Source organism: Elephantulus edwardii, unplaced genomic scaffold (assembly GCF_000299155.1).
Source record: "Elephantulus edwardii isolate Elephantulus edwardi_28Jun2011 unplaced genomic scaffold, EleEdw1.0 scaffold00278, whole genome shotgun sequence".
Taxonomy (NCBI): domain Eukaryota; kingdom Metazoa; phylum Chordata; class Mammalia; order Macroscelidea; family Macroscelididae; genus Elephantulus; species Elephantulus edwardii.
In genome coordinates, this window is record NW_006400028.1 from 2794175 (window position 1) to 2807806 (window position 13632).

General features: G+C 41.9%; 1 protein-coding gene and 1 pseudogene across 1 annotated transcript in view; both read left to right on the plus strand.

Moving 5' to 3' along the window:
• Window positions 1-8416: 8416 nt before the first annotated feature.
• The window catches only part of RACGAP1 (Rac GTPase activating protein 1), a 32402-nt gene continuing 27186 nt past the window's right edge, over window positions 8417-13632 (plus strand). The window contains exon 1 of the mRNA XM_006900249.1: window positions 8417-8509. Within this exon, the coding sequence (XP_006900311.1) occupies window positions 8425-8509 (85 nt within the window). The 5' untranslated portion in view covers window positions 8417-8424. The remainder of the gene's footprint in view (window positions 8510-13632) is intronic.
• LOC102847023 lies at window positions 9261-9986 on the plus strand (annotated as a pseudogene).

Here is a 13632-nt window from a genome sequence, read left to right on the forward strand (position 1 = left end):
GAGATGATATCTCATAGTTGTTTTAATTTGCATCTCTCTTAGGGCTAGGGATTTTGAGCATTTCTTCATGTGTTTGTTAGCCATCTGAATGTCTTCTTCGGTGAAGTGCCTGTTCATATCCTGTGCCCATTTTTCACATCTTTGTTTTCAAACTGATACCATTACTTCTCAATAATTTGGAGAGGATGGCAGAAGAATTAATGCCTTTGAGCTATGATGTTGAAGAAGAATACTGAATAGCCCATGGACTGTCAAAAGAACAAACATGTATTTGAGGAAGTACAGCCAGAGTGCTTAGTGAATGCAAAAATGGTAAAGCTTCATCTTGCATACATTGAACATGTTGCTAGGAGAGAATATTCCTTGGGAAGGGATATCATGCTTAGGAAATTGGAAGGTCAATGAAAGAGAGAAAGACCCTCAATCATGTGGATTGACACAGTGACTGTAGCAGTGATTTCAAGTGTGTTAGAGTTGAAGAGAATAGCATAGGATAGAACTGGGTTCAGATCTGTTGTTCACAGTGTTGCTATGAATCGTTTTGTATGATACCTAACAACAACAACAACAACAACAATCTATGGCTCCTTGGAAAGATATATCATGCTTGAAAAGGTGGAGGGTCGGTGAAGGAGAGGAAGACCCTCAGTGAGATGGATTGATACAGTGTCTGTGACAGTAAACTCAAATGTATTGAGGATGATAAGGATGGCAAAGGATAGAACAGAGCTCAGATCTGTTTTTCGTGGAGTTGCTGTGAGTCATATTAGACTTGATGGCACTTAATAAAATCTAGGTTTCTAGGACACCCTGGTGGTGTACTGGGTAAGGAGTTGCGCTGCTAACCCAGAGGTACATGGATCAAATCTAAGTTGTAGATTTGGGAGAAAGGTTTGCATTCTCCTCCTGTGTATTTTATAGCTTCTGAAAATCCACTGGAGGTTTAGCTATGAGTTGGTTCTGACGTGATGGCACGTAACAACAATGTATGTCATAAATAAACTATCAAGTACAGCAAAAAATATACTAACTTCAGAGAATAAGCTAGATGATTTAGGCTTTCTAATCTAATCCACACAAATGGAATAGAATTGAGAACTCAGAAGTAAATCCATTTACCTATGTGCAACTAATCTTTGAAAAGAGGTATATTCCACTAAATGGGAGAAAGACAGTATCTTTAACAAATAGTACTGGCAAAATGAACTATTTTCAAAATACTGAAATAGAAATAATATAGAAATTCAAGATGGATTAAGGATCTAGATATAAAACTATAAACTAAAAAATCTCAAACTCATTGCCTTCATGTTGGAACTGACTCATAGCTCACTCTCTAGCAGGTTTTCAGAGAGTGCAAATCACATGGGGAAAGATTCTTTATCCCATGGAGCTCCTCGTGGATTTGAACAGCCAGAAAGGTAGCTCCCTACCCAGTAGGCCATCATAGCTCCTTAAAACTATGCCTCATTTAAAAAAAAATGAGACAAATTTGAGAGCTTGAATCTAATACAATAAATGTTGTTGTTGTTGTTGTTGTTAAGTGCCATTGAGTAGGTGACTCATAGCAACCCTATGAATGAAAGTCCTTAACACTTGTGTGACTTTCTTCCTTTCTCCAGGTTCATTTTGTTTCTGGAGGCAAGCTGTTATGGAAGTGAATGCCAGTACATTTAAAAAGTGCCATCTGCAGAGAGTAAACTGGATGATTGGGACTTCCTAAAAATTAAATCCCTAGAGTAAGGGTAAATAAAGGGTGGAGCCTGCTCCAGGGGGTAGCTTAAAATCCTTTATGAAGTTTGGGGACAGGAGTCTCCCTCTACTCTGAAAGCTGGCTGGTTAACTGGGGGGGATGGCTGGCGCTCAATAGCGACTCCTCTTGGTGGCAGTCAGGCAAGGGAAGTTTCTGGGGTCCTTTTCCTTGTGTGTCACTGGTCATTTTGCCCTTCTAAAGTGGGTGGGCAGCCCTAGGCCTTAGAGTAAGGGTCTTACAGTAAGGGTAGGTAAAGGGTGGAGTCTGCTCTAGGGGGTAGCTTAAAATCCTTTAGGGCCCTGGGCCTCAGGCCCTTGGGCTTGCTTTTGCTTGTTTTTGGTGAGACATTCTTCTCGGTCATATAGCCCTGGTGTGTTCACTTGCTCTACGGAGGTAATCCATAGTTGCTGTGAAGCTGAACACTGTGATACTGATGTGTCAAATGCGAGAATGGTTACCCGTGGTGGACAGTGTTTGGTGGAGCTCCCCGATTAAAACAAGCTTGGAAGCAGGAGTGGCATCCACTTCCTTAATAGCTTGCCTCCGGAAACCCTATGAACCTGGAGAAAGGACGAAAGTTATACTGGTGTCTAGGTGGTCTTTCATTCATAGGGTAACCTGAGTTGCCTCTGTCTCGATGGCACTTAACAACAACATGCACATCAAAAGATGAAGAAGAAAACTGTAGTATGGAAAATAATACTGGGCAACAACATTTCTGTGAAGAAAATAATCTCAAAAATATATAGAAAATTAATAAGAAAAATAAGAGTACAGAAAATTCCAGCACCTCAACATGAAAAAGACAAACCAATTATGAATTAATTAGGCAGAGAAATTAAAATTCTTTTCACCCAAAAAGACATTCAGGTGGCCAGTAATCCCATGAAGAAGTGCTCCAGATCATTAGATGCAAATCACAATAACAATATGTCTCTTTTCAGCAATGTTAACAAAGTCTGATAAGCCAGCAAATGCTGGCCAGTGTGTGGAGATTAAGACCCCCTTATCCTGCTAGTACTGGTATAAAATAGTGTAACCACAATGGAAAGCAGTTTGGCACTGTGTTAGGTAGTTGAAAACAGAATTACCATTCGATCTAGCAGCCCCACTACTATGTATCAAGTGGTGTGTAAACCCCACAATTTTAATCATAAAATAAGAACCATGGTACATGTTCATAGCACCATTTAGAATAGCGTCCATCAGTTGATGAATGATTAAAGAAACGATGGTCCGTTCACACAGTACACTACACTCAAGAACAATAAAGAATTTGAGAAATACTGCATAATGTGGGTGAATCTACAAGAATCTGTTCTGGGTGAAATAAATCAGTTACCAAAGGACAGATACAGTGTGAGACCATGACTGAAAAAAGCGAGTAATATACACACAATTATTTTTAAAAAAAATTTTATTAATTTTAATGAAAGTTTATAGGGACTTGGATTTCCATTCATTCATTGTTGTATTTTTCTCCCTGCCCAACCTCCCCCACCCCAGTTCGCTCTTCTCTTTGAAAAAGAAAAGAAAAATTCTTTCATTGTTATACAATCCCTCCTCCCCCAAGTCCACTCCACTATGCAGCCTTTGTTTTGAAAAGTAAAAGAAAAATTCCTTCATTGTTATACAATCCCTCCCCCCCCCAAGTCTCTATGCAGCCTTGTTCTGGACTAATCATATATCCCTTTTAAACAGTTCTCAACCTCATCTGTTTCAATGCAGTATACATAATCTATCCCATCTTTCTCAGTCTCCCTCCAGCTCCAATGCCAGTCCTGTTTTACAACAGTGGCACGATGCAGTATTTGTCCTTTTTTGATGGAGATATTTCACTCAGTATAATGTCCTCCAGGGTCACCCATTTTGAATAATATTTCATGAGTTCCTTGTTTTTCAATGCAGCATAGCATTCCATTGTGTGAATATACCAGAGCTGCTCTGTCCGTTTGTTTGTTGATGGGCACTTAGGTTGTTTCCAACTCTTTGCTACCGTGAACAAAGTCGCGATAAACTTGGGTGTGCATATACATCTGCTTGGGTGGCAACACACAATTAATTTTAGATCGTTACTATGGATATGAAGAGAGAACGGGAATAAAAATTAGTGAATAGGTAATAGACACTAAGATGGATTAAATGAAAGATAATATACAATAAGAGGATGATCAGGTATTATGAGTATTATAAAAATATATGAATTACAGAATGAAAAATGAATATGCTTTTTAAACTTTAACTCAAATCACAAATTTTAAAAATTTTTTACTTGGTAGGCTTGTGATAAAATATGTATGTTTAATACTTAAGTGCTAAATGTAAGTGTTCTCTCAAGAAGTTATAATCTGCCTGGGACATATGGTAGAAACAGGGAGTCAAATTAGAGTACACTGTTGTATGTGCCTGAGGGCCAGCTGAGCAAAACCGTGGAGGAAAGACTGCAGACAAGGAAGGCAGTTGAAATGAATGATGGTGAATAGTGTCAGCCTGCAAGTTATGGAAAAAATAGGAAACCATACATAAAAGAGAAAAGGCTACAGGTTTGATGACCACACTTCTAGGAAAGGGAAGAACTGAGGAGGCTAAGGTTTGGAACTGACTTGATGAAGAGAATGATAAAAATAGAGATCTCAAAATTGAGCGTCAGTTTGTGATTGATGAGGGATAAGGGTAGAAGAAAGTCTTAAAATCCTACTCAACATCAAAGACATCCAGACAAGTTGAAAGAGAACTTGAGCATTAAATTTAGGAGAGAGGCTAACCTTGGAGAGAGATTAAAGTGGAGTAGTTTAATATGTTCTTAGGGAATATGGAAGATTAAATTGAGAAATGTCTGATGTCGAAAGGAAAGAATAAAGAAAAATTAATAATGATAATTTAGTCTAAAACTCAGTCTGGTTACCAGAATTTGAGGGTAGAAGCAGAGGGGCAGCAGGGGCATGTAGATTTTAGCTTTTTCAAGAATCTGGATTTTTAAGAGATTACCTCTCCTTCCACCCAGCCCATACTTCAAGGAGTGGGATATACGAAGAAAAAGGAAAAGAATAAAAGGAATGTGAGAAAATGTGAGGGTATTTTTAAGGATAAGTGATTGTTTTAACATTTAAAATGTAAAAACATTCTGGAAAAAAGACTTCTCTTTTTCTGTTCCTTTTAAACAGTTGATTTTCTTTCGGCAGGAGGGACCAGTCCTTGGAAAAATACACCCTGCTGGGAAAGGGAGAGGGTCAGAGAGAGGAAGACCCTCAACAAGATGGATTGATAGAGTGACTATAACAGGCTTGAGTATATCAGAATTTGTGAGGATGGTGCAGGATAGGGCAAGAATCACATTTGTTGGTTCAAGTCTTTATGAGTTGTAGTCTGCTTTGAGAGTACCCAACAACAGGTATAGCAGTTGTAATGAGGAAATTATCTTTTCTGCATTCCCTAGGTGGCTAAAACTTTTCCTGTGTACCACGCTCAGTCATGGAGTCTTAGTATACAGATAAGTGCTGAAATAATAGAAATCAGTTCACCATGTTAAAACTACTGCTGAATGCCTTCCATTTCCACTTATACCCAAAGGAAATAGTTATTTGAATTGGCTCCTGAATGTCCTCCTACAGAATGCCTCTGCTATATAGATTTGGTGTGTTAGCCTGTTTTGTCTTATTCTTAAGGCCATAGGCATCTCCAGGACTTCAGGGTTTCTTCCTGTCAGTTTTAATGCTATTCTTTGAGTTTTGTTATTAGATAAGAAAAAGATCTTTGTAATACATTTGTTGATCTGGTTGCTTAGCAGCTTGCTATGATTTTGGAACAAATAGATTGTTGTTGTTGTTGTTGTTATGTGCCGTGGAGTCACCTGCGACTCATAGCGACCCTATGTACAACAGCCCTAAACTCCACTCTGTCCTGTGCCAATCGCACTGTCTCTGACACTCCCATCCCAATTATCCCAGTCACTGAATCAATCCACCTCATAGAGGGCCTTCCTCTCCTGCGCCATCCCTCCACCCTCCCAAGCATGATGTCCCTCTCTAAGGACCGGTCTCTCCTCACTACATGTCCAAAGTAAGTTAGACGGAGCCTCAGAATCCTTGCCTCCAAGGAGCCACCCGGTTTAACCCTCTCCAGGACAAATCTATTTGTTTTCCTAGCAGTCCATGGTATTCTCAGTACTCTTCTCCAGCACCACAGCTCAAAGGCATCAGTTCTCCTTCTATCCTCCTTGGTCATTGTCCAACTCTCTGATGCATAACAGGTGATTGCGAACACCATGGCCTGTATCAGATGCACCTTAGTCTCCAGAGAGACACCACTGCTCTTGAGTACTTTGGAGAGGTCCCTAACAGCAGACTTTCCCATCGCAGTGCGCCTTTTAATTTCCTGGCTGCTGGTGCCAAGACTATTGACTATGGAGCCAAGCAAACTAAAGCGGTGTACAATCTCAATCTCTTCACCATCCATCCTGATGCTGCCGATTGGTCCAGTGGTGAGAATCTTTGTCTTCTTGACATTGAGCCTCAATCCATATTGTAGGCTGCATTCCTTGACACTCTGCAGCAGGCGCTTCAGGTCCTCCTCAGTTTCAGCAAGCAGGGTTGTGTCATCCGCATAACGCAGATTGTTGATAAATCATCCACCAATCCTGACCCCACATTTCTCCTCATAGAGCCCAGCCTCCCAGATAATCTGTTCTGCATATAGGTTGAAAAGGTATGGAGATAGGATGCATCCCTGGCGTATGCCCTTCCCAATTTTGAACCATGCAGTGTTCCCTTGCTCTGTTCTGACGACTGCCTCCTGGTCCAATTATAAGTTTCTCATTAGAACGATCAAGTGTTCTGGGATTCCCATTCTTCTCAGAGTCAGCCACAGTTTGTTATGATCTACACAGTCAAATGCCTTTGCATAGTCAATGAAACACAGATAGACATTCCTCTGGTAGCCTAGTGGCAAGAAGCTGCATTGCAATCCTGAAGGCCTGTGGTTCGAGGCCACCAGCTGCTCCACAGGATGATGGGCAAATCTCCTCCTGTGTGATTCACTGCCTCTGAAATCCCACGGACGGGCCAGTTATGATAAACAACAACAGACAGCAGTTTAGATAAATAGATTAGTATTTGAAAATTATCATTTCCAGCCCTGATTCAGGTATATATTGCATTCAGGCTTGGAATTGGAAGCATTTTTGCTATTTGAAATAATATAAGTAGAAGTAGATAATGTTGTAGCATTTAGTAGAAAATAGCTTTATGTTCCTAAATATTCCTTTTGTCCTTTCTTTGTTCTTCCCATTTCCTTCTTACCCTCACAGTTTAGGATACAATCTGTGTTGTATGAACACTGAATCACTAAATCTATAAACAGTAAAATCACTAAATCTTCATAAAAGGGTTCTTAAAATTTATTTAGATGTGTGAAATAAGGACCTGCACTACAGTGTTGAAGGAGCCTGTTTAGAAGAAACATAAAGAAGAATCCTTTAGTGATATTTCTGAGGACATTTGATTTTCAAATGGAATTTGGTTTTTTATTTAATTTCCATGAGATGATTTTTATAACAGCCAGCTGATGTCTTTCTTGACCATTAAATGAAGCTCTTATTTCCTCAAGGTGTTCCCAATTAAAGTTTATTTGGAACAGAAGAGTCTGTAAGGACACCGTTTTTAATGTACTATTAGCAGGTCTTTGGGGGCTGGAGGATGAAGCCTGAAATTCACTGCATAGGACACAATAGCAAATGATTTTTCCTTTGCCCTTCTAACTGTGAAGGTGGTGTATTGTCTCTCTGCTGCCAGAATGTGGTACAACATAATCCTTTGCCTATACTTAGTATAAATTTATTAGACATAGTCCCTGCACGCAGTCCAGCAGAGAGCCCTGCATTACAGAAATAATTCTTGTGCTGCTGAGCTGGCGATTTCCCCACTTAATCACTCGTGTGACGTCATCTGTGCCGTTGGTAGAAATGTGCTGACCATGTCCTGCGTTTTAAAAGGCAGTTGGAGCAGGGGTACTAGCTAAAAATGAAAAAAACAAAAACGAACAAAAAAACCCACACAACAAAAAAAAACCCTTCTTTTTTTTTTTCTTTTTTTTTTTTTTTTCTTCTTTTTCTCTCCTTCTTTTCTTTCTTAAAGCCTACAGCACCCGGTATTCCCAGGCGGTCTCCCATCCAAGTACTAACCAGGCCCGACCCTGCTTAGCTTCCGAGATCAGACGAGATCGGGCGCGTTCAGGGTGGTATGGCCGTAGACAAAAAAAACCCTTTAAGTTACATTGAAGGTCTTCAAAGACTAGATGGATTAAAGGAGCAAAAGTGTTGTATATTAGTCAATAGACTTGAGTTTAAGTACCAGATTCAGTAGTTGGTCATCTAGTAATCAACTAATATGCTGTTTCCAAATTGTTTACCACTCAGCTCCAAAATGAATGCAAAGGAGAGAAAAGAAGTCAAGAAGGGGATTTTATCTCCAGAGATCTATTAAATGCATTTCAAAGGAGCCTTAAATATTTCAGCTTTGTTATAATAAGGATCACATAAAACATCAGTTATTGGCTTGAGATTCTTGTGACGGTAGCTACAAATGGAGGAGTCTATGTGGTGGTTATGCTCATGGCTATTTTTTGTAGAGGAAAAGGCAAGACCCCTAATGTATATTTGATTTCTTGGCAGAAAGATGGAGTCTATGATGCTGAATTTGCGGAATCTGTTTGAGCAGCTTGTGCGCCGGGTGGAGATTCTCAGTGAAGGAAATGAGCTCCGTAAGTCATTCTGATGTGGCCTGTGCAAAGAAAAAAATAAGTCTTAGTTTTGGATTTTCGATAAAGCTGAAGTGCTGAAGTTTATTCCAGTTGTAGAGTTAATTTTACTGGGATTATCTTTAAAGAAAAAGAAAAAAATCATGGTCACTTAGCCATGGTCAAAGCTTAATGGGCACTCATTTTACATGGTCATTTTTCTTCAAAAAATTTTAACGGTTTGCTTTTCATCAGAGAGGACATTGCCCATCTTATTCTTACAGAGCCAGCTGGTGGATTTGAACATCTTGCCTTTGGGTTGGCAGTGCAGCTCCCAGCTAATTAGGCCACCAGAGTCTCCACTGTTTTAGTCATTTTTAAATGGCTTTCACCCAGACTTTTTCATTATCAAGGTAGTGTTTCCACTGAATACTTGTCATTAGTTATTAGTAATATATTTGGACCAGAAAGTGGGCAAAGTTTACTGAGTTTCTCTAAGAATATTGCTTTTTTCTTTTGGAGTAATAGTTAAATTTTTTTAAATCCTGGGATTTCCGGGAGCGGGAGGCAGAAGTGCCGCGGTCCACCGCCTTCGTCCCATTTGCGGGCCCTGACGGTTACATAATACGTCGCAGTGTCCACACGACCCCACTCTGCGGCTCCCTGCGACCCCAGAATGCACTGAGCCCCACGCTGCCCTCTGCTGCCGCCGGCTCCCGTCCAAGGAGTCCAGAGCGAAAGCTGCATAGTGGCGTGGACCTGGGGGAAGGTGTGAATGACAGAGGTGGTACCGTCCAGTGCCCTTGGTGAGGTCAGCCTGCGCCTCCTGGGCCATGATGACATAGACACCGTCAAGCATCTCTGTGGCGACTGGTTCCCCATCGAGTACCCAGACTCATGGTATCGTGACTTCACGTCCAACAAGAAGTTCTCCCTCGCTGCCACATACAGAGGTGCCATCGTGGGAATGATAGTAGCTGAGATCAAAAGTAGGACCAAGATACATAAAGAGGATGGAGATATTCTAGCCTCCAGCTTTTCTGTGGACACCCAGGTTGCATACATCCTGAGTCTGAGAGTAGTGAAGGAGTTCCGGAAGCACGGCATAGGCTCCCTTTTACTTGAAAGTTTGAAGGATCATATATCGACCACCGCCCAGGACCACTGTAAAGCCATTTACCTACACGTCCTCACCACCAACAACACAGCAATAAACTTCTATGAGAACAGAGACTTTAAGCAGCACCACTATCTGCCCTACTACTACTCCATCCGGGGGGTCCTCGAAGATGGCTTCACCTACGTCCTCTACATCAATGGTGGCCACCCTCCATGGACGATCTTGGACTACATCCAGCACCTGGGCTCCCCTTTCGCCAGCCTGAGCCCCTGCGCCATTCCCCAACGGCTCTACCGCCAGGCCCACAGCCTGCTCTGCAGCTTCCTTCCCTGGTCCAGCCTCTCAGCCAAGGGCAGCATCGAGTACAGCCGGACCATGTGAGGCTGCCCCCTGTCGGTCTGGCCCCTGAAGATTCCTGGGAAGGAGCCCATCGGCCTGCCCCTGCTGCAGGCCTGGTGCTACGTGGGCTCGGGAGCAGCATCAGGCACTACCAGAGTGTAGCCTCCAACAGGTGCCTCCTGCTCACACCTCTACAGGCCCCACCTTCCAGACACACCCCCTCTGACCTGCTCTCGATGCTGCCTTCACTGTGGCTTTTTCTTCTGTCCCGAGGCCAGAGAGGGCCTCACGTCACTCCACCCCCACCCCACCTTGACATTGTCCACTGTCAGGTGTGTTGCCCAGAGGGAGGACCATCAGTGTCCACACCAGACTGTCAAGGTGGGAGCAGAGTCTCAGAACATCAGGGCACAAGGTGGAGGAGATGCCCACCCTTGTCCAGCAGCCTAGCTCCTCCTGAGAAGCTGGCTAGCGGACAGTGCACACTAAGGAGCCAGAGCTGTAGGCTACCTCCTGAGGCCTTTGGCTACCGAGGATTGTTTCAGCCATCCCAACTGCTGCATGCTGTCCAGAGATGAGAGAGGGCTGTCCATCGCATCGTGGAGGCCCCTTCACAGACCTGTGGCTGGGAACTGGGCTGAGGACATGGCTCCAAGGGCTCCCAGCCTGCCTGGGCCTGGGGGACCCTGACCATGTCCGCAGTGAGCTCACAGCACACAGCCCATATCCTTCCTGCACTTCTGTGGCTTCTTTCTACCATCTGCCCTCAGAGTCCCTACTGCCCACTGCCTCTGAAGCAGCTAGGACTGGGGCAGAACCGCCCCAAAGTCACAAGGCACCACCACGGGGTCCTCAAGAGGAGAAGGAAGATGGAGCAGATGTGGTTTCATGGCAATGCCCAGCCCACTGGTTTGATGCTGGGGTCACCCACATACCCCACACCCATGAGGCTGTCTGCTGACGGCTTCTGACCTCCGTGCTGAAGTAGGCTGGGCACCAAAGCCAACCTCTATGTTCCTCTATACTGAATCAGTGGTTATCTGTAATTTTTATGTCTGCCCTGGAGAGAGGCAAGGGAAGAACCTTCCAGAAGGTTCTGCCTTAGTCATCATGGAGCTCGGGTTCCCTATCTTCCCTTTGCCCCCTTATCACTGCAGTGGCCAGCCAGCATTAAATAGATTGTAGTGTGTCCTTTCACCACAAATAAACATACTTGAACTGGTAAAAAAAAAATCCTGGGATTTCCTTGTGTTCTAGAAAACATTTTCAATTGGAGAAAGGGGGGGGGGCGTTGAAATGACATTTATTTTTATAGAAGGAACCAGTCATATACTTTCACATAATTGATATTTAGGTAAAGGACCTGGTTAATGTTGGGGAGAAAAATGAGGTATTAATAGAAGGGACAGTCTAGCAAGAAGAAGGAGGTAGAGAGTGCTATTAGAACTGATTTAAGTGATCTTAAAAAAGTATTCTCCACCATCTTCTCCAATGTGCTACCATCCTCTTCTAGATCATATCTTTATTGATACCTCAGTTAGTCAATATTGTTCTCATCCTCACTTGTAATGCAAAAATTATTTATCTTTTTAACTGTACAACTTTGTATCCCCACATTACCTAGTATTGCATCTTGGTTAGGCTTTTCCATATTTTCTTTAATTTGATATTTTTAATAGCTCTTGCCCACTTACAGACCTTTCAAAACAATGTTCTGTTTTTTTCTCTAATAGCTGCTGCATGACCCTGTCAATCTGGTATCAGCTCAGCAGCTGTGATGGCATACTAAGTAGGCTTCTCTTTGAGATCATATCATCTCAACATGAATGACTTTGGAGCTAGTAGGAAGAGTATTGAATTGTTGTGGGCCATCAAGTCAGAATCGACCCATAGATGACCCTCTGCTGGGTTTCCAGAGGCAGTTAATCACATGGGAGGAGATTGTCCACCCTTCTCTAGTGATCTTAAAACTACTCATTTAGCAGATGTTTAGTGAGAGCCTGTCACAATGTCTAGCACATGTTGAGTTGAGGGAAAAGATGAATGGATGACTTCATGGATTTGAGTTAAGCCTTAGATACAGGTTAGGATCTAATCGGAAATGAAAGAGGGCATTTGGGTCAAGGAAGGAATAATAGGAGTTGAGGTATGAGTTTTTGTTTGAGGGGGAATAGGAGTAAGGAGGGAATTTATTTGTTCTGTAGGGCTATTGTTGGCAGTTCTGATGGCCTCTGCCATGCATGCCCTCTCTCAGTGTTTGAATCCCTTTGGGGTTCCAAGAGGGAAAGACAAACAATCCCCTCTCTGATTTACAGCTATGGAAACCCATTGAAGGGTCAGTTATGAGTTGCTTCTAACTCAAAGACAGCAACAGCTCTGTTGTAACAAGAGTGCTGTAAACTGGGTGGTTTAAAGTTTATTCTTATGGTTCTGGAAGCAGGAAGTCCCAAGTCATTATTCTGGCAAGGCTGATTTCCTTTGGAAGCTCTGAGGGATAGTCTTTTTTCTTTCCTAGTGGTTTCCTGCTGGCTGTTCGGCATTTCTCACTTTGTAGATGTATTAGTCTCTGCATCTGTTGTCACTTGACTTTCTTCCCTCTGTGTGCCTCTGTCCTTTTTGCTAGTCATTTTCCATTAGAGCCCACCTTACCATCTCATATTGACAAATCATATCCATTTCCAAATAAACTCCTAGTTACTGAGAGGTAGAACTTGCACATACCTTTTAGGAGAAACAAATCAACCCTTAATGGATTGATAGAAGCCTTAATGGAGAGCTGTGTTTTTGGAATATTAACTTGGCAGAGCTGTTGGCTTTGTTAGAGGCAGAGACTGGGAAATTAAATGATACTTGCCATAGCTCAGGCAAGAGGCAGGAAGAGCACCAAATGGAATGATAGTTGTAAAGATGGAAATAAGGGAAAATGAGTGGATCACTAGGGAGAGGCAGCTGATAGGCTATGGGAACAAAGGTTTGACATCTCAGTAACTCATGCTGACTTCTAACTGCTATTTCTGTGTCTCTTTCTCCATCTGCAAACTAGGAAGTAAATTATTATTTATTTTTTGGATGTGCCATGAGGATTTAGGGGTAAATGGAAATTAAAAAAAATTTACTTGTGAAAATGCTTTTAGAAATTATTATCCCATACAAAAATTAAAGAGACTTTTTTAAAAAAATTGTTTTATTAATTTTAATGAACATTTACAGAGATTTTGGATTTCCTTTCATTCATTGTTGTACTGTTCTCCCTGCCCAGCCCTCCCAGATACTTTTTTTTTTATAGGGAGCTCTGGTAGCTTGGTGAATAGGGAACTCCATTGCCAGCCCAGAGGTGGACTATGCAAATCTCCCAGCTACTCCTCAAGAGAAAGATGGGTTCTTATTTTACAAGCAAATTTCCTTTAAGTACATTTTACCTTCTTTGTGATTTGTTTCATAAAATTCCAACCCTCCCAGTTCCTTATTTGGATTGTTGATTTTTGAGAAATTAAAGTTGCCAAGTGTTTTTGAGATTCTAGGATTTTCTTTCTCTTGTGACTCAGTATCTCCTAGCTCCTTTATTATTGCCTTTCATCATTGCTTTATTCTTTTTTCTGTTTTATATAGTTCTTAAAAGCTAAGTCTAATTATACCGAAAGATCAGAGTGAGAAGTTAATATTAAAATAAAATTAATAGCCTTGCTAT